This window comes from Electrona antarctica, assembly GCF_951216825.1.
Source record: "Electrona antarctica genome assembly, chromosome: 20".
Lineage (NCBI taxonomy): Eukaryota > Metazoa > Chordata > Actinopteri > Myctophiformes > Myctophidae > Electrona > Electrona antarctica.
In genome coordinates, this window is record NC_136801.1 from 12,276,615 (window position 1) to 12,296,934 (window position 20,320).

At 43.8% G+C, this 20,320-nt stretch overlaps 1 protein-coding gene across 1 annotated transcript; it reads left to right on the plus strand.

The window, feature by feature from the left end:
* The first annotated feature begins 10,034 nt into the window (after positions 1-10,034).
* Positions 10,035-12,471, plus strand: LOC306912913 (transcription factor Sox-17-alpha-A-like). The gene is made up of 2 exons (XM_079489372.1): positions 10,035-10,587; positions 11,066-12,471. Exons 1-2 carry the CDS (start codon positions 10,248-10,250, stop codon positions 11,992-11,994), a joined length of 1,269 nt encoding a protein of 422 aa, XP_079345498.1. The 5' UTR covers positions 10,035-10,247; the 3' UTR covers positions 11,995-12,471.
* The last annotated feature ends 7,849 nt before the right edge of the window (positions 12,472-20,320 follow it).

Consider the following 20,320-nt stretch of genomic DNA (forward strand, 5'->3'; position numbering starts at 1 on the left):
GTGCCCCCCACAAAATGACCGGAACTACTTCAAAACCAGAGCAGAACTCCCACCACGGGACTCAGGCAATCAATTAATACAGTTGCAACCACTATATTAATGGCAGGTATTTCATACAGTTTACGTTAAAAAAAATCACAACTATCCCTTTAAGAACCACTGCTCTATAGTCCTGATAGAGCGATATCAATGTGTGTCTGAAGCGGATTAAAAGCAGACATTATTAAAGTAGGATATCTTCCTGTATGTCGATGATACTTGTTTCTCTGCAACTATCGGTGTAAAGGGAACAGCCCGGGGAGGAAGCACTCACACACACAGTGCATTTCCTCCATAAAACCACAGCTGCATGAAAACAACACATTCCACATGCCATTTTCTCTCCGACTTTAACACAGTCGAGGACAAACAATATAGGGCCGTGGTGCGGACTGCAGTCACTGATGAAAACGCATGGAATCAGCGTTGTGCCTCATCATCACTCTGCATTCCCTCCATCGTCTGCATTTCACATTTGAACAAATCCTTGTGCCTGTATTACCACAATGACGAGGTTAATCTCAATCTGAACCTCAATGTACGACATGTCTTGCGTCACGAGCGAGTAAAGCATGAAGTGAATATAGGGTGACCGTTTTAAGGAGCCTTTGACCACAAGCCACCAAATAGAGAAGTTACCGTGTCTGTCAGAGGAAGTTGTACTAATTAATTCCGAAGTGTATGTTCTGTAATTTATGAAACAAATGAATACATATTAGAGCAGGGGTCTTCAACAGAGGGTCCGGGACCACTGGGGGGGCCGGCAAATCTTTGTGTGATAGGAACTATTTTCTTTTTACATTATCCATTTGAACCATAGCATCGGGGGAAACGTTCGCCCAAAATATCAGCCAACAGATTTGGTGTAAAGGGGCAAAAGCAGATAAAGTAGTGAAAGTAGAGAGAGTCAAGTGCTTAAATATCTGAAAATACACATTACCAAAAAACATTAATTTACACAACACTGACGATAGTGCTGTCAAACAAGTCTATGAAAGCTGTCTATGAAATCAATAATAAAAAGTTTAATCTACAACACAATTCTATACAATATAGTATTGTGTAGTGTACGGAACTGATGGTAGGTGTTGCGCTCCACCTCAGCAATCCATCTCCCAGGAGTCTGGCGCATTGTGAAACGGGGATAGGCTACCGCACCCTGGCTGATACTGACAATAAGCCTCTCGGACCCTCTTACTTTATATGTAGTGGGAGGGGGGTCCCTGTTTCATCTCTCTCTCAGCTAAGGGGTCCTTAATTGGCCTGGGAAAAAAACGTTGAAGACCCCTGTAATAGAGGGATTGTGATTCTGCAAGAATACGGATTATGTTCGGCTGACCCATCATGCAGTCTGCATGCGGCTCTTATCTTCTTTGGGAGAGATAACTATTCCTTTGCAGTCGCCCTCCTTGTCTTTATTGATCCAGATTCTTAGCCTTGTGTGACTATAGAGAGAGAGAGATGTAGGCGCGGGGATGCCACTGATCACACACTATTGATCGACATTGGGTCAGCTTAACCCAACACACAGCGTTCAAGCACCCGCCAAGGGATATCAGCGTTTTGTTCTGCCGTCACACCTTAGCGCCTCAGGCAAGGCAAAGGCCACACATGAAAGGGCACCCGGAGTGTTTGACCGCTAACTGAGGGAATCAATTCACACCCCGATTGTTACAATACAAAGGCCTCACTGTCTTTCCCCCTCTCCTTGAACGACCTCAGCCTGCATGGCCCTGATTAGTAATTAACGCATTTGTCTTTCATCATGGAAGGCATCAAACAGACATGCTTCTAGGTCTGTGAGGATACTACCGTGCTGATAAAACGCACCACAGTGGTGCATCTGTGAGAGTGAAAGTGCAGTACGGTTCCAGTGCACGGAGGATTCGGTGTCAGACAGATTAGATGGATTGCGGGACTTCTCTGGGTGGAAGGGTCAAAAGCAGGTCAAGTTGTGGAGAGCGAGTATTTATGTGGCTGCTGGCTGTCAGAGAAACAATAATGTGCCACTTCAACAGGATCTATCATTTACTTCTTTTTTTCTCACAAGTAGTTTGGCCCACTTTATAGACAGTGGTTTGTGTTTGAATAAAATGATGTAGAATGGATTATACCAGAGTTATAATTATTATTAAGTGTTTGCAGTTCAGTCTGTGTGTGTGTGTGTGTGTGTGTGCGTGCGTGCGTGCGTGCGTGTGTGCGTGCGTGCGTGCGTGCCAAAAATAAGTCATTATGCAGAAGGTCCCATTTCACAAGTTTTTAAATGTATACAAATCCTTTGAAAATGGCAGATCTACAACTTAAGCTCACAATGCCATTGTGAGCTTGTAGATCGCCTTTATTTTGAACTCTGTTAAAAACAGATACATCATACATCATTATGGAGCATTTCTCTATTCTAATTCTGTATTAACTCACAACCCGCCATGGACGTATTTTTATTGAAAGCCCAGAGCGCCAGGGATGTGTTTTGGGTAGGGTTGTCCCGATCCGATCACGTGATCGGAAATCGGGGCCGCTCACGTCATTTTCAAATGATTGGAATCTGACCGAGAGCAGAAAAAGCTGATCTAGGGATGCCTAGTTTTGCTGAGTCGGCTCAATCGAACTTCGTCACGGCAAATCGCTCGATTTAGCTCACTCGCTGGTGCCTCATATGGCTAGTTTTATTGAGACGGCGCACTGTCAAATCTAGCCCACAGTTGTAGGCAGAGGCACTTCTGTGTTGCCCACAGAAGCGAGGCATGGTTATAATAAGCAAAAGCGATTTAGGATTTAGTGTGTCGCGTCCTCCAGTCATTCACAACCACACACCATGCAATACAATGTGATACAGCACAAGGTGTCTGTCTGTCAAGCTGATCCCTATTCTCCTCTGACAGGTAGAAAAGAGCCAACAGACAGTGTGACAGATGCTTATGCAACCTTTTGGTGGCCCAGCCGCCGCACAGACACCGACAGGGACTCCAGGGCAGACTGGATGAAAACTCCATAAAGGGGGGGTGTTCAGCCCAGTGTGCTGGGACAGGATCTGGCCTATAATACTGTCATCATCTATTTTACCACTGATGACCTGATAGGGTTTTCCCCCCCTGACTCCCAAGAGAGTAGAGTAAGGCGCTCCCTCCGTGCGTGCGTGCGTGCGTGCGTGCGTGCGTGCGTGCGTGCATCTGTATGAGAACCTGCTGCTGCTGCAACCGACATGCGTGAGTATTTATGCACATGTGCACGTCATCTACTGTACACAATAAGCGTGTCCATTTAACGCTGACTGTGAGTGTAAACACGGACCCCGTTAACATCACTGTATAACATGTACAGCATGTGAATCTGGATATCTGTGAATTTGTGAGCGTGCAAGCGAGCATGACGTTGCATGTTGTGCATGCTTCTCTGTGTGTGCGTGTGGACCTGGGTGTGTGTGTGTGTGTGTGTGTGTGTGTGGGAGAGGAAAGAATCCTGGGCTTTTGATGGAAGAAGTCATAAAGTCTGGAGTCGCAGCCACATTTCCTCTACAAGGTGAGGTTCAGAGTCAACTGGGGGGGTGGGGAGGGCGTTCAGGCTGCAGGGAGGCGACACACCTCATAACCCCCCCCTCTCTCTCTCTCCTCCACCACCACCACCACCACCAACATGTCCCCCGCCCCGTGCCTGGGGAGTCTGGGGCTGGGTGGGGGCCAGGGGCTCTCGACGCCAGCCGCTGGACTCCAGCGCTCTGGGAGAGGTCACTCGGCTTGCTTACACAATGGCATTATCTCAGTTCCAGCCCTCGGCTACTGCAGCGGTGAGCACTTCCTGTCCCTCCGCGAGCCACTTCCTGTCCTTGGCGCGGCAGCACAAACTGTCCGCCTTCCGAGTGGAGTTCTGACACACATGCAGAGAGCGGCTGGCCGCCAGGCCCCGCCACGCCGTGTAAATGTCTGTGGGTGGGTGGCTTTCTTGGGAATTGCACAATGCCGCTCGCACTGGCTCCCTTTGTGTTGAGTGGCGAGGCAAGCGATGTTAGTTTAAATCACTGGGACGGAAGGTGTATATATGTTAGCACTCCGCGGCGATCCCCCAAGGGTCACACTCGAGCTGTTCACGAGGCCTGGATTTGGGACAGAGCCATGCGAGGGGCAAAGGGTTACCCAATTGGCCTATTATTTCAAGTTCAAACGATAAAAGCTAATCACCATCGCCTGCGAATGCTAGCGTCAGTGCAATCATGCTCCTGTACTCTCTATTTGTCTTATACATCGCCTACAGTATAAACACTTGCACTGCTTGTAACGAGTCAATCATTTATGAAATGTGACAGGTTGCATTAAATACTACTGTCTATATCCCTTTTGTGGAAAATGATCAGTTCTGATAAAGTCATCACCCTATCTAAAATATGTCCCTGCAGTATATGATCCAAAGTATTGTGTAGACAGAGGCACTGTAAAATAACCAATAACTTAAATGTTATCTTATGTCAGCGGTGCTTTATAAACATAGACAAATGTGACATTAAAATTAAACAAGACTCAGGGGATATATATAATTCCGCTATAGGACATATATTGTTTGTATTATATCAGCAATAAAATGAGCAAAAATCAATAATACATATATTTCCTTGGACGTGACTGGACTTGTATATGACATCTGTCATTATGTGGTGATATATTAGTGGATGTTTGGACTGTTGATTTGATTATGACTTCCTCTAACACCTGCTATGGGGAACGGAAGGTGTTTTCAGGATGGTGGGGGGGGCAGCGAGGAGGGTGGCGCGGGGAGGAGAGAATGATGTTGGGGTTAACCCATTCTTGGCGGGAACCCCTTTTGGTGTTAGCATTATGTTATGCTTTGCTATTGAAAAATAGAAGATCTACATATAGCAGATCATCTTCAGGGTGCTGTGGTTCAACTATATCCAGATGCAGGATGTGAAAGGTTGCATAATCGTGTGCTTAACCCCATCAGATTCACTGTGTGACGTTAAATGGTCATATAAATAAATTATGATAGGAAGAAAAAGTGAAACTATATTTCAGCTACCTTCAACTTGCATGCACACATTCACATTCACATTCATACACTCACACACACACACACACACACACACACACACACACACACACACACACACACACACACACACACACACACACTTGTAGGTCTGCTATTTTTTGAAAAATTGAAGAACGACTGACATAGAAACATAGCTTTTTCAGAAAACTGTCAGGATGTAGAAAACATTTTTAGAATCTGATCTCAGGTCTGAATGGGTTAAGGAGGGAGCGCATATATAACAGATGTTCTGACAAGAAAGGAATAAAGGTTCAGAGGCTTCCTGCCTGTCATCCACTCTGTAAATAGAAATCACACGTTTTCTTACCACGGTTCCAGTCGTCGAGCGCTAATAAACTCACACCACGCGGTGATTGAACGTCATACCATCACCTTTCACTTGAGTTCTGAAAAATTAAGTCTTAATTAAATCAAAGACGTGCATAAAGTGCATGAAGTTTTTAATTGGCGCATTAGTGTATACTGTGTATAGCATGTACAGCATCTGATGAGCAAATGATTGTTAACCTTCTTGAGAATCAGTCGCAGGAGATATGAAAGATCATCTTCAGGGTGCTGTGGTTCAACTATATCCAGATTCAGGATGTGAAAGGTTGCATAATCGTGTGCTTAACCCCATCAGATTCACTGTGTGACGTTAAATTATGATAGGAAGAAAAAGTGAAACTATATTTCAGCTACCTTCAACTTGCATGCACACATTCACATTCACATTCACATTCACGCACGCACGCACGCACGCACGCACGCACGCACGCACGCACGCACGCACGCACACACAAACATAGACAAACACAGACAAACACACGCACACACACACACAAACAAACACACGTATACGCACGGACAGACGGGCGGGCGCGCGCACGCACGCACGCACGCACGCACGCACGCACGCACGCACGCACGCGCAAACACATGCACTTGTTGATGTTTTGCCTGTGGTATATGGAGGGCATAGTCTGGCTCCTCCCTCAGGGGATTGCTGGGAACGTTGTTCGGGCCTGGAGCACACACACCCCGACCCTGAGGAAAGGGGTGCACACACAGCACGGGGATGTGTGTGTCGCTCAGACAAGCACCAAACACAGAGGAAGCACTTTCCACTCTCTTCTCATTGTTCTGGAGGCGTTAATCTGTCAAGGATCTGCTGGGAATCACTTGGGAATCTCCTTGGCCATGTTGCACTAGGACAATTTTTGTTTCTTAAACACACACACACGCGCGCACGTGCGCGCACACGCACGCACGCACGCACTCACGCACACAAAACAATCAAACAAAAAAAACACACTAGACAGATTTGAGTTATGACATAATTCAGTATGTCAGCATTTTGTGTGGACTCTCTTAGCTGTTCCTTCGGAAAGCTCTGTTTTCTACTAAATTCTTTATGCATTTAAGAAGTCTGGATGTACAGATGAATCATGTTCAACAATGTACAGTACCATCCAGTGGTACTGCTCAAGTATTGTACTTAAGTACAATTTTGAGTAGAGTATGTCAAGTATGTTTTTTGATACTTTATATTTCCAATCCACTGCATGCATCTCAGAGGCAAACAATAAACATTGTGCTGTTCCGCAACAATTTGAGTACTTGCTTGTACAGAACATTGATTTATTGCTATACAGTAGATGGTATCATCTTCTGTATCAGTAAAGCCATGACTTTACCAAAACACTATGAATTTAGTTTACGCAGCTGCAAATTGAATCATTTGCAGATTTCTTTTAATTGATTCATCAGATTGTCATGTATCATATTTTCTCAATCAGTGAGTGTGCATCAACTCTGCAAAAACGATGGAGATTGTTGCCATGCAACATTCTAATTTAGCACCGTGCTAAACCAATAACTCTTACTCTATTGGCTGCTACTGATATCGCTCAAGGTTCAAGGGGATGTATTGTCACATGCACTACACCGCAGCAGGTATAGCGACATTGCCGAATGTGACATTCTTGTACTCCAAGCTTACTTCAACAGTGTAAAAAATAATATCAATAACAAAGAAAAACAAGCATGTCAGAATAAAATAATTAAAATGAGAGAACTGCGGCATAACGATACGTATAGGCCTATAACTGTTTCTTGCTGAGCTCTGCTATACGAGCGAGTGTATCCGCTCCGGCTCTCTCGCCCTCATTCTCCGTGTGTTTGATTAAAACAAATCCTTGAATCCAAGATAAATCTTAAATATGACTTAAAGTTATGCTCAACACAAGGATGTTTGGAAACTTTTCACCACCAGTTGTAGTGACCTCTGTGGTTTGTGCGCCGCCAGGGGTGAAGCAACAATATAACGGAAGTGAAAAGTAAAATAATCAACGTCTCTTTCCTGAGAGTAGCCTACATCCACGGTTCAGTCAATTCTCTCAGACCAGCTACGACTACGAGGCTGCACCGATTCCTCTTTTATATCTAAAGGATATGATATGTTAGGTTGAATGAGTTTTGATTATAACAAAAATGTGCAATGTACCAGAAAACCGATAATGTAATGCTGTTCATGACACTCATGTCCAAATGATTCCTTTCCCTGCTGGTCTCATGCATTTGCATGTTTTCCCCTCAGTATGAAGGTGCCTTTCAAAGTCCTTGATGTGTATTGTGTCAAAATACATAAATACAAAATTCCAAAACATTTAAGCACTTGGAAATGGTATATGACCTGGTAATGGCAATTGTATATTCATAATGACTATTGAATGATCAGTGGCAGTGGTAACAAAATCAATGACTGGGCCACGAAGAAGAAAAAAAAAATCCACGGTGAAGTGAGCAGGGAGGTGCAGCCACATGGGAGAGTCATGTCTTTCATCCCTTCACTTTCGCTGGCCTGACCTTCATACCCTATACAACAGTGAACCAGCACATTGTCTTAACTGGGGGCTAATTGAGACCTGTCCGTGTTTATCATTTTTATTACTTTTATCCGTGAAGACAGAAGTACGGTTGACTTCCTTCTCAGACCGATCATGTTATTAGGGTCAACCTCGCTCCCATCTCGTCAGTGCATTGTTTTCGGTGGTGTAATGACCATTCCCAAACTGATAAGACTTGTCTATTTTGGGGGCATTTATTCTTTTCTCTCTCTCGCTCAGAGCGATTTGTCCTTTTGATTCATGAGTGCGAGCCTGAAATAACTCAGCTCTTTTCACATGTTTGACTCACACACATGCACACACGCACGCACGCACGCACGCACGCACGCACGCACGCACGCACGCACGCACGCACGCACGCACGCACGCACGCACGCACGCACGCACGCACACACACACACACACACACACACACACACACACACACACACACACACACACACACACACACACACACACACACACACACACACCTCAACTTAAACTTTATTATGGTACTTTTTACCCCACTACAATTATTTGAAAACTTTAGTTACTATAGTTATTTTGTAGATTTCGATTATTATTACAAAACAAAAACACACATTAACCACTTCAGCAGGGCCAATTTAGCCCTTGGCTCTCAGGGGCCCTTCTGGGAAACTGAACCGCGTGGTACTGGGTTTGAGGGCCTTCATTGGCCGTTGATTGTGATAAATTTAGGTAAACACACACTCGCTATGGGGGCCCCCCAAAATATTACCGGCCCAGGGGCCCTCATGGGGGTTAATCTGTCCCTGCACTTCAGCCCTATAGGCTCACCATTTCAGCCATTTGAAAATAGCAGATGCTCACAATGCACACCATGCATTGTGATCATCTATTTAGAAAAGATTTGTATACATTTCTATACTTTTGAAAACTTGTGAAATTGGACATTCTGCATAATGAGTTATGAGTATAGGCTACTTATACTTTTGATACTTTAAGTAGCCTATATTGATACCAAAACCTTTTACTTTTGGTCAAGTACATTTTGAATTTCGGACTTTTACTTGTAATAGACTATTTCTACATTGCAGTATTGATAGGCCTACTTTTACTTTGATGTGTCAAACATCAAAAGTCCGATAGAGGCAGCCGCGCAATAGCCTAATCACATTTCATAGTAGCCTGGCTAATAAGCCAGACTCAAATCATTTTTTTTTTGCCAACGGCTGATTCGGTCTGGCTTATTAGCCAGGCTAATTTCATAGCACTGGCCTCACGTCTGAGAGGTTGGCATCAGTGTTTATCTAACCCAATCTTGACTTTTGTAGTGATACTGTATTCAGTATCACAATGTGCATACCAAATCCTCAATTAGTGCCTTAATGAACGGCGTTTCATTAAACTCACAGTCAATGGTATCGAAAATCACCATGCGTAATGATGCCTTTGTTTCCGTGCGTAAACCTGTTAATCCACATTTTCACACCGTTAACTGCCCAGTGCCCAATACACAGACATCACAGAGCAACGTGCGTATTGTCTCTGATCGGCAGCGTGACTCTAATAGCAGTGAGAAATAACAGTTTCAGTTGAACCATGGCTAGTCAAACAATTAGCCTAAACGACCTGCATGTTAATTACAAATGCAACGTTATCTTTCTACAACTCAACTATACTCAACTAGCCTGCTCAAGGCAGCACATTATTACTTGCTATGACAATAATACTAGCACAATCATAATAATAATAATAATGATAAAAAATATAATGTGTCATGCAAATGTATAATTCATAAGAGAGTACAGGCTAAATAGCAATCTGATTTGCCACTAATTAGCCAACAGTCTGAGAATTATAGTTTTAGGTTTTGGCATACACTGCATGTGAAATCCCCATGTATCCTCGGACAGGCTCACTCCAAACAAGGGTCGAAGGAGGCGGGGTAACTCAGTGGTTACTCTCAACTTTTTTTGCACCTTTGTGGTATTGGGTCACTCCCACCTTTGTTGTGATTGGTTGCCTTTGCGTTTATAGCGCATCAACCTTTGGAGATATTCGGTCAGTAGAGTAGACGATTCAGTCCTGCAGGTTACAGCACCCCGGCTCTTTGCTTTTCCATTTTACTCTGAAGAAAACTTGAAACGTCTGAAGAACTTGACTCAAGGACTTGTATTTTTTTTTAGGGTTAGTTGTCGGTAGTTTATATACTTCTTTGCGTCTCTCACTCTCTCTTTCTGTGTGTGAGTGAAACCAGCGTTGGTTCTCATATTCCCTCAGCTGGACAGAGAGATGAGCAGTCCCGATGCGGGGTACGCCAGCGACGATCCGACCCAGGCAAGGTGTGCGACGACGATGTCAGTCATGATGCCTGGTATGGGACACTGCCACCAGTGGGCAGACCCCCTGAGTCCCCTCGGGGGTGACTCCTCCAAGGTGAAGAACGAGCCGCCCTGCAGTGCGTCCGGCTCCGGCGGCGCCGGCAACCAGAACCGGCCGGGGAATAATAATAAGAGCGAGCCGCGGATCCGACGGCCCATGAACGCGTTCATGGTGTGGGCGAAGGATGAGCGCAAGCGACTGGCTCAGCAGAACCCTGACCTGCATAACGCGGAGCTGAGCAAAATGTTGGGTAAGGATTTCAGACTTTGTTCCCCCAGTGGCATTTATTAATTATCATAGTGTAGGCTACTTTATTGTTATTATTATACAGCATACGTCCACCGTGCTATCCCAATTCTTTTAGACAGTTACAAACAAACCTAGTGAAGAGTGCAGTTGCACCAATTAATGTTATTAGTTTTATATTACATTTTTACAGTTTTATATTTGACAAAGACTTGCTACTGTTTCTAATTATAATGAACACAACAGTGGGTGAAAATGTCCCAGTAAGGCCCTCCCAATGCAGTGACAATTAGTTGATGCATGTCACTCTAAAGGTTATTATTAATATTGGCCAAAGCTTATATAGAGATGTTATTTTGGAAATCGCAGACCCCCCTAAAATGGAGGTGAGCTATTTTTGACCACATCATCACACGACCCAACATGCGTATCATGACGTTGTATGTATCGCTCATGCACTTTGCTCTCGTTTCTGTGTGCAGGAAAGTCATGGAAGGCCCTTCCTGTCACCGAGAAGCGGCCCTTCGTGGAGGAGGCCGAGCGCCTGCGCGTCCAGCACATGCAGGACCACCCCAACTACAAGTACCGGCCGCGGCGCCGGAAGCAGGTGAAGAGGATTAAGCGGCTGGACTCGGGCTTCCTGGTGTCTGACCACCACCACCACCACCCGGCCTCGTCCGGCGGCATGCCCATGGAGAGCCTCGCGCTGGGCTACCACCACCACCACGAGCACAGCGGCTTCCAGCTGCCGCCCCAGGTGCTCGGCCACTACCGTGACGCCGGCGGCTCCTACGAGCCCTACAGCCTGCCCACGCCCGACACCTCCCCGCTGGACGCCGTGGATGCCGACTCCATGTTCTTCCCGCCGCACCCCCAGGAGGACTGTCACATGGTGCCTGCGTACGCGTACCACTCGCAGGCGTCCGACTACGCGCCCCAGGACCACCCCCACCACTCCAACCACCTCCTGCACAGACACCTGACCTCGGCCCCTCCCGAGCAGACGGTTTCCCAGTCCGCGCCGTCCTACATGGGATGCCCCAACCCTCTGGCCATGTACTACAGCCAGCACTGCAGTCCCGGCGGCGGCGGGCCCCCTAAGCGGCACGCGGGGGGCCACGGTGGTGGCGGCGGGGCCGGACAGCTCTCCCCTCCCCCGGACTCTCTCGGCCACTCGTCGGACAGCGTGGAGCAACAGATGCACCACCACACGGACCTGCTGGGTGAGGTGGACCGCAGCGAGTTCGAGCAGTACTTGAGCTCGTCCTCCTCAGCGGCGCGGGGAGGAGCGGACATGACGGGCCTGTCCTACGGGGCTCACGACGCTAGCATGCAGGGGTCGGAGAGCCTCATATCGTCTGTGCTGTCCGACGCCAGCACAGCTGTGTACTACTGTAATTACAACTCATAGCCTGTAGCCTCCCTCGCTACAGGCCGACCGTCCGGCCGCGGCTATGAGGACACAAGGCCTGACCTCAAAATACTTTTGTCTCTAATTCTGAAATTGTTTTTTTTTTTTTCTTTCTTTCATTAATTCAGTTACAACTGAACCAGAAATCCCATGAGATATTAAACTGTTGATTGACATGCACACGTACACGTACACGTACACAAACGCACACACACACACACACACACACACACACACACACACACACACACACACACACACACACACACACACACACACACACACAATATATTGAGGTGCTGTAGAATATACCTGACACTGGATTTTAACTGCCCCTTTTCTCTATGCAGGAATATGATTACATTTTGTGGTAATAAACTATTGTACAGTCAGTATTTTAAATCGTATGTATATACTGCAGGAGGTGTTTTATACTTTTTGCACTTTTTTGAGAAATAAAATGAAAAATATAGCCCATTCCTTCTTGATTTCGTTATTACATTTTGGTTGTTTCATTGGGTTTTTTTGTATACATTTATGATGGAACTTGATGAAACGTTCCATATTCAGAGTAGCTTACAGGACAGCAGCGAGACTGTTTCCTTTTATCCAAGCACTGTGCGTCAAATTTAAATTAATTTGAATTTGCCTTATATGAGGACTTCAGAAAGTAGTCATTTAAGAGTCAAGTCAAGGTTTTTAACATAGGTTCTTTAATTGAATACGGATAAAGCCTACATTTTGTCAACACATTCTTCCTCATGGGTGGTGTTTATTTATTGCCATTGACTCAGCGAGCAGATATTATTCTCGATATCACGGCGTATATTTTGGTTTATTGGTCCCTCCTCCACGTGAGGAGGCCCGGTGAGCTCATGGCGCTGACGACGGGTGTTTTCACCTGGAAGCAGAGCGACCGTTCTACAGTGGAGGTCCGTGACCTCCACTTCCTGACCTGCCCTGAACGGAGGAGGTAATCTCAGGGTCCCTGCCTTTACATATGGCGCCTTGTTTTCACAGCACGGACGGGAGCTCAGTTTATGTTCCGGACATCCTGTCTGTAAATGATTTTTGTCTCTCCTGATTAATGGAAAGGACCATTAAATGTCAGCGTGTCCGTTACACACCTCTATACCAAACAGTTGAGACATATTCTCAAATCTTCTATAATAGGCCTGTTTTAGAACGTTTTTAATTCAAGGCATAGTTTTGAAACGAACAACTTATTTTATAACAAATTATGCAATAGTGATCAATTCAGGTAAAATAAAATATATTTACATTTGTGATGATATTATGATTATTTATTTTTATTATACATCTGAACAAGTTATCCACCTACAACAGACCTGTGCCCTTTCACAGTACCATACCGGTCTCTGCAGTGTCTTCAACAACATCACATTTGTTGGATAAAAGTAATGACCTTTCGACGGACAAGGCCAGAGGCAAAGAATGATTTAGTTTGTATTTATAGTTGAGAGGTTACCATTTTTAAAAATAGACCTAAAATAGACATCTCCTTTTTTTTTAAAAGGAAGGGCTTCTTCTCGCAGGGGTCAATCACCCTGAACCCTTACGATCCATTTTTAGCACTTCAGAGGAAACATGTTCCAGAGGTGTATGTTTATGTGTGCTTTGTTCATGTTGAATAATGTTTTGAAATAAGGGTCTGCATGTAGCCGAGACAGAGGCTGTATCTAGAGGTAAATAGGACTGGACCGCTCCTTCCCACGGTCACCCATGGTCATGTCACCGCCTCTTTAAATATATATGATTGATTGAATAGGGCTTGTTTCCACTGTGGTCCTTTGTATTCAATTCATCAAGAAATCATCAATACTATAGTAGCAGTAAAAGTATTTTTACAGAAAAACAGACCGCAAGGACTTTTTTTTGTGCTATCTTCTTCTTTTGGCACGCGAAAGACTTGTCTAGGTCCAGTTGCAAATTGCAGACAGGTGCTCTTTTATCTAAAAATGTAAACTTAGGAATCTTGAGCTGCTTCAGTGATGGCGAGACGCGCACTGTTATGCATAATTTCAGTAAAAAACCTAAAAACCCTAAAACCTAAAACCATCAGCATACATGTGCACACTTGTGTATCGTTTAACAGGCAGCTGTCAGTACACTGAAGAGTGTGCCACACACACACCACACACATACATTCACAAGAGCTTTCTCCACCCAAACAATACAATACAACACAACACAAACAAACAAACAAACAAAACAAACACACCTGACACTAGGTTGAATGTGTGTTACCTTAAACCTCCTTGCCTCTCCCTCCCTACACAACCTGAAACACTTTGCTTCAGGCCGCGCGACAGGAAATCTATTCTAATTGGTGTGAATATGTTTAAATGGAGCCTATACAGCTGAGTGGCAGTTTTAGCCCGTCTGTTGTCATAGCTAATGGGGGCATAACGACAGGCTCAAGTCCTACTATCCCTGGGGGATCAGCAAGGTGGGTGGGGGTCACCTGCACGGAGAGACCCCCCCCAATCCAACCCTCAGGCTAATCAATGAGAGGAAGCACTAAGTAGATGTGGCCCATTTTGAATGACATTCAATGTAAAAAAGAAAAGAAAATGAAAGAAAAGAAAAGTAAATTCAGCAGCAAAACATTCATCAACAATTTTGTTCTTTTTCTTGCTTTAATAGATTTTTTTGTTCTTTTTACGTGCATTGAATAACAATGGTTAGCCTACTTTGAAAAAACGTAGTTTTCCAGAGAGAGAGGTGTCTTTATTCTAGTAAGCCTATTTAATTATACACACATTTATTTCTTATTTTTTCTTTCAATTGACAGACATTGTGTATCCCTGCACTGTTTACACCAAATGACCTCGGTAGAAATACTGTACATTATGAACAGAGCAACTACCTTTAATAACACTTGATTAAAGTCCTGCTATTTGTCACAAAGGTTTTATAAGCTAACCAAATATGTAACACAGCTCTGTTTATATATTTATTTATTCCCATTTACATTTAATATTTAATTGTACATACATTGTTTTGTTCCACTTTTGCTTTGGCAATGTATACATGTATGTTTTTTCATGCCAATAAAGCTCCTTTAAATGAATTTAATTGAATTCAGAGAGAGAGAGAGAGAGAGAGAGAGAGAGAGAGAGAGAGAGAGAGAGAGAGAGAGAGAGAGAGCATGGCCTACAGCTATAGGAAATCAGCAGTGTTCCTGTTACTATGACGATCCCTCTGTCCGCGGCAGCCTGACAGATAGAGACACAGTCAGAGAGGCAGAGATTACAGCTGCAGCTGCCTTCATGAACACACAAGCACTTCAACTACTACACTTCAGATCACACTGATATAATCTGAGGTAACCAACCTCCGTTGACAAAATACAGTTACAATCATTTACCCATCAGGTTGGTTGTTTTATATACAATCCACAGGTGCAAATCCAGCACCGGCCGTACATAAATATTTGACCAGTAGTAGTTGCAAACATGTTATAGTATACTGACTATTAAATCGGCACACAAGCAAAGCCTAATTTATACTTAAATATATGTTGTTGTTGTTTTGTTTTTTCAACTTTTTAATATGTCATTTTCAGCAATTGACGTATATGTACTTGCATGTACAAGTATAAATGAGTCAGAACACTAATGGAACATAGTGGAACATATGACATATGTCATAATAAGCTATAAGCTATTTGTGGATTTGCTTTGCATTCCTTCCTTGCGTTATGAAAAGTTGTGATGTATTATATTGTATTCAGAAACCATGGCATGCAGCACAGGGCCCATGTAGGATTACTATAGGATTACTATGACAACAAAACGCACGCATACATACAGCAGGGCAGCAATGAGATCTAAGTCCTGTAGCCCATGTAAATGACAATAGAAACCAGCCTGTATGGCATATAATACGGTGAAGGTGTTTACATAAAGCAATGTGGCAGCTACTGAAAACATGCTGTTGGTGTGTATAATATACCAAGATCATATGCACGTGTACATACACTGATGTTCTTTTTTTTTGTTGCACTCTCTGTCTCTCTTTCTTTTTTATTATTGTAATTATTATTACCTATGCTGCTGCATTGACTGAAGGAAGCTTAAAACAAATATATAGGTTGTACTCTTATGGACTTGTACACAAGATGTAACACAACCTTCTACCTTTATCATAACAGCCAACCAGTGACAAAATGTGTAAAATGTACTTGTGTTCTCCTCTCTTGTTTGTTCGTCGTTCATGTTGTGTCCGAAAATTACAGACCTCAAAACTGATTCTTAGAATGTATTGTTCTTTTTCCCCTGTCTGCACAAAGTCATTGAGTTCTAACTGTAAGGATCCCTGGAATCTTTATGCTGTCATTTGTGCAACTGGCACTGCAAGAGCGTGAGAGAGAGAGAGAGAGAGAGAGAGAGAGAGAGAGAGAGAGAGAGAGAGAGAGAGAGGCAGAGAGAGAGAGAGAGAGAGAGAGAGAGAGAGTGAGAGAGAGAGAGAGAGAGAGAGAGAGAGAGTGAGAGAGAGAGAGTGAGAGAGAGAGAGAGAGAGAGAGAGAGAGAGAGAGAGAGAGCAACAGGGAGACATGGACAGAGAGAGAGGGCATCAGGGGACCTAGTTGATTAAGTCATTGATAGTGGATTGCATATATACAGTATGTGTGGCAGCTGCAGGGGAGGGTGTGGCCTGCCCTCCGTCTAAAGCGGGCCCGTGGCTGCAGGGTTGTCGGTAATCCCAGGCATATGCTCTCCCTCCCAGGCACTGATCGCTTTTATGGTCCCTTGCCTAGCATGTCAGGACCCTCCGTCCAGTTGTGTTCCCCACTATATATAGTTCCCCCAAGCACTAGTAGTCAATCTCTGCTCAAAGCTGTGACTCAATAGTTTATTTGTCTCCCCGATTCTGGCTCTTGTGTTTGTCTCATGTTTATAAATAGGACTCTCATGAGGGGTGTGGATGTTAGAAAATGTGTGTGTATGGGACTGGGGGGGGGACGCCCCTTTCTTTCTTTGCCGTGACCTCAGTGTCCATAAAGGCAGTGGTTCTCAAACCTTTTCATGCCAAGGAAAATGCAAGATTATTCAAATCTTTCAAGATTTTCCCCCTCACATTTTAGCGCCCTGGAACCCCCCCCCCCCCCCCAAGGACCGCTGTGGGTCCCCGGACCCCACTGTTCTAAGGTGTTTTCCTAGTTCAGCCCTTGCTACAGTGTGTATACTCATCATTAAACATAATAGCATTTGAGTCTGACCACCACTTTGTATCATCATCACCTCTGTTAAACTTTGAAGTACACATCTAGTAGAAAACACAATATAGACCAATATAGGCCAATAAAAGTTTGATTGATTGATTTATTGACTCAATCAGTCAGTCAATCACTTAATTATTTTATGAATGAACGAGTAACAAGTAAGCTACTCAGAAATGGCCTGAACGAACACTTTTCAAGGAGGGTATGGCGGCGGTGACACTAGTGGCAGGCAGGGATTGAGCCACAGAGAGCCGAATACATTCCAGAGCAGCCGTCCTGATCAGCTCTGCCCTCCGTCCCGTTCTCCTGTCTGAATCCCCCTGTGGGCATTCCGCACAATTTTTAGCTTGTGTCCAGGCTGGGGAATGATTAGAAGATGACTGCATCAGCAGTCAGTTTCCTTTCCACTGTTTTTCTTTGGAGGGCTGAGAGGTGGGGGGGGGGGGGGGGGCGTCACCGGGAAACAAGACTACATGCATCAGACTACATGCATCGTATTCGTTGCTGTGGGGTGGAAACCTTGTATGTTCAAAACCATTACTTTTCAGGGAAACTAAAGAAAAAAGTCACACCCGTGTGAAGTGAGGGGCGCTCTTATCATCATACATCATCATGACGTTAAATAGACACTATGCCTATTTGCTCAGACACTGACATAAAATTCCATTCATTGTCAATGGGAATTTAAGGTTTGTTTAAGACAAAAATAGACACTATAGCCGATTTGCTCAGACACTGACGTAAAATTGATTGAGGGGCGCTTTGTGTTGCCACAAATTTATGTCATATTTGGCGGACATTTTGACCTAATTTTTCCTTTCATTGTCAATGGCAAATATGAGACATGTGGGGACAAAATTTACGTCATATTTGGTGGACATTTGACCTAATTTTTCCTTTCATTGTCAATGGCAAATATTGAGAGGTGCGAGGACAAAAGCTGTATCGCCCCTCAAAAATAGACACTAGGCCGATTTGCTCCGACACTATGACGTACAATTCTCGATTCAATGTCAATGGGAATTTAATGTTTGTGTAAGACGAAAATCTAGACGAAAATGTATAGCTTAATATAGCCCTCAAAAAAAGGTTTTCCCAATCAATGAAATGTAGTTATTATAGTCACAAGCTCTTGTTAATGCCTTTCATTGGTTTAAAGGTGCTGATATATTTGGGTTAAAACTAAATCTTTTTTGTGGGGGTCAAATTGAGTAGGCCTAGAGTTGTTATTATCCAAAAGAAAATGCAGAATACTGCCTAAAATTCTGGTATTAACTATTATAAATTGATTTTGTTATTTAATCCTAGATCAGTGGTTCTCAAATTCAAAGGACACCCATAAGTCTCAGAGTTACAGACCTGTTAAGGCCAGGGTCATTTAGAACATCTCACCCTGCACTGCTGTCATGGTCACGTGTGTGTACGCATGTGTACTGTGTACGGCTGTACGCATGTGTGTGTGCACTGTGCACCTTTCTTCTCATTGCACTTAGGTCTAGACATCCCTCCGTAGGGGAACATACAAGGAAGCAGTGAGCAATGCTGTACTGTGTGGCACACGTCTGTCAGTATGACTTAGAATATACTCACAGGATACACAGTGACAAACTTAAAAACATCAGTGACTAACTCCTAACAGGATTAGGTCTGGTTTAGTAAGGAAAAAAAGCAAAGTAATAGTAACTTATCAACTTGGTAAAAAGTGAGTGATACTGGAACAGGGTTCATCGCCATGCCGGCTTGTGGACATTTTTGTCAAATTTTGCCACAGACAAATATCACCAGAAACAGAAATAGCCATGAATGTATACTACTAGTGCTCTGATCCACAAAGTGAATTGACCTTCAGGGTTCACCAAAGGTGGTCGAAATGGACTTGTACACTCCTAATGTGACATACATATAGTCATACATATACATATTCTGAAGAAAACCTGGAGACTGACATTCAATCGGGTCTTACGATCAAAATAATGATGTGATGTAAAAACAAAATCTAAAATGACCCCTGTACTGGAATTATTTTTTTTACCTGGATCTGCCAAACCATTAATGTATATCGTGTCAAAGGATCTAATTTATTTTGTGTGTGAAATATTGAGTCATATGTGATTGCTATCTTCACATTCATTACCAAAATACTCACGGGTGTCCTCAGAGAGAGGCGATCCTAACCACACAGATGTGGACCATTGTGTGTGTAGCATTATATCTTTTTTTCTATGGATCTTTAAATCTTTCCGAGAGCACCTGTCCCTACTTCCTGGTTCCGATGACTCCTGTTTGCTCTATCCATGAAAGATTGGCTGGGAACATCCTCTATGCAAGAGGAAACCATTGCCCTGTCAAATTCACACCACTCTTACAATTTTGGGACAATCCGGTAGGATTTCCTAAATAATAAAAATAATGTGAAATTGATTCTAAATAAAGGCAGAAAGGGCAAAGTGGCATGACCTCAGGTCAGGAGCCTTTGTTGTTTTAGTGTGTGTGTGTGTGTGTGTGTGTGTGTGTGTGTGTGTGTGTGTGTGTGTGTGTGTGCGTGTGTGTGTGTGTGCGCACATAAATGAACATGCATGCATGTGTTTCCCTGTATTTTTGTATGTTTGTGTGCAACCTGTGCATGCATCACAAGTGTTGTTGCTTTTTGTAATTTGCACGTTTGCAGATTTTCTTTTACATTGAAATACTGTACAAAACAAAATAGATGAACAGTATCAAAATTATTGAATCGATTTATAGCCACGCACGCACGCACGCACGCACGCACGCACGCACGCACGCACGCACGCACGCACGCACGCACACACACACACACACACACACACACACACACACACACACACACACACACACACACACACACACACACACACACACACACACACACACACACACAGTTTGTCTTATGAACGTGTCTTACAAAATTGTACTTGGTGTCCGCACAAGTTAGTTGAATTACATACATTTCTTATTTAAAGATTTAAGTTAAACTGATTAACATCAACCCTGCTTATTTTTCTTCTTATACGCTGTTGCATTTTTACAACAACAACACAAATTCCCATTTGTCCTGCC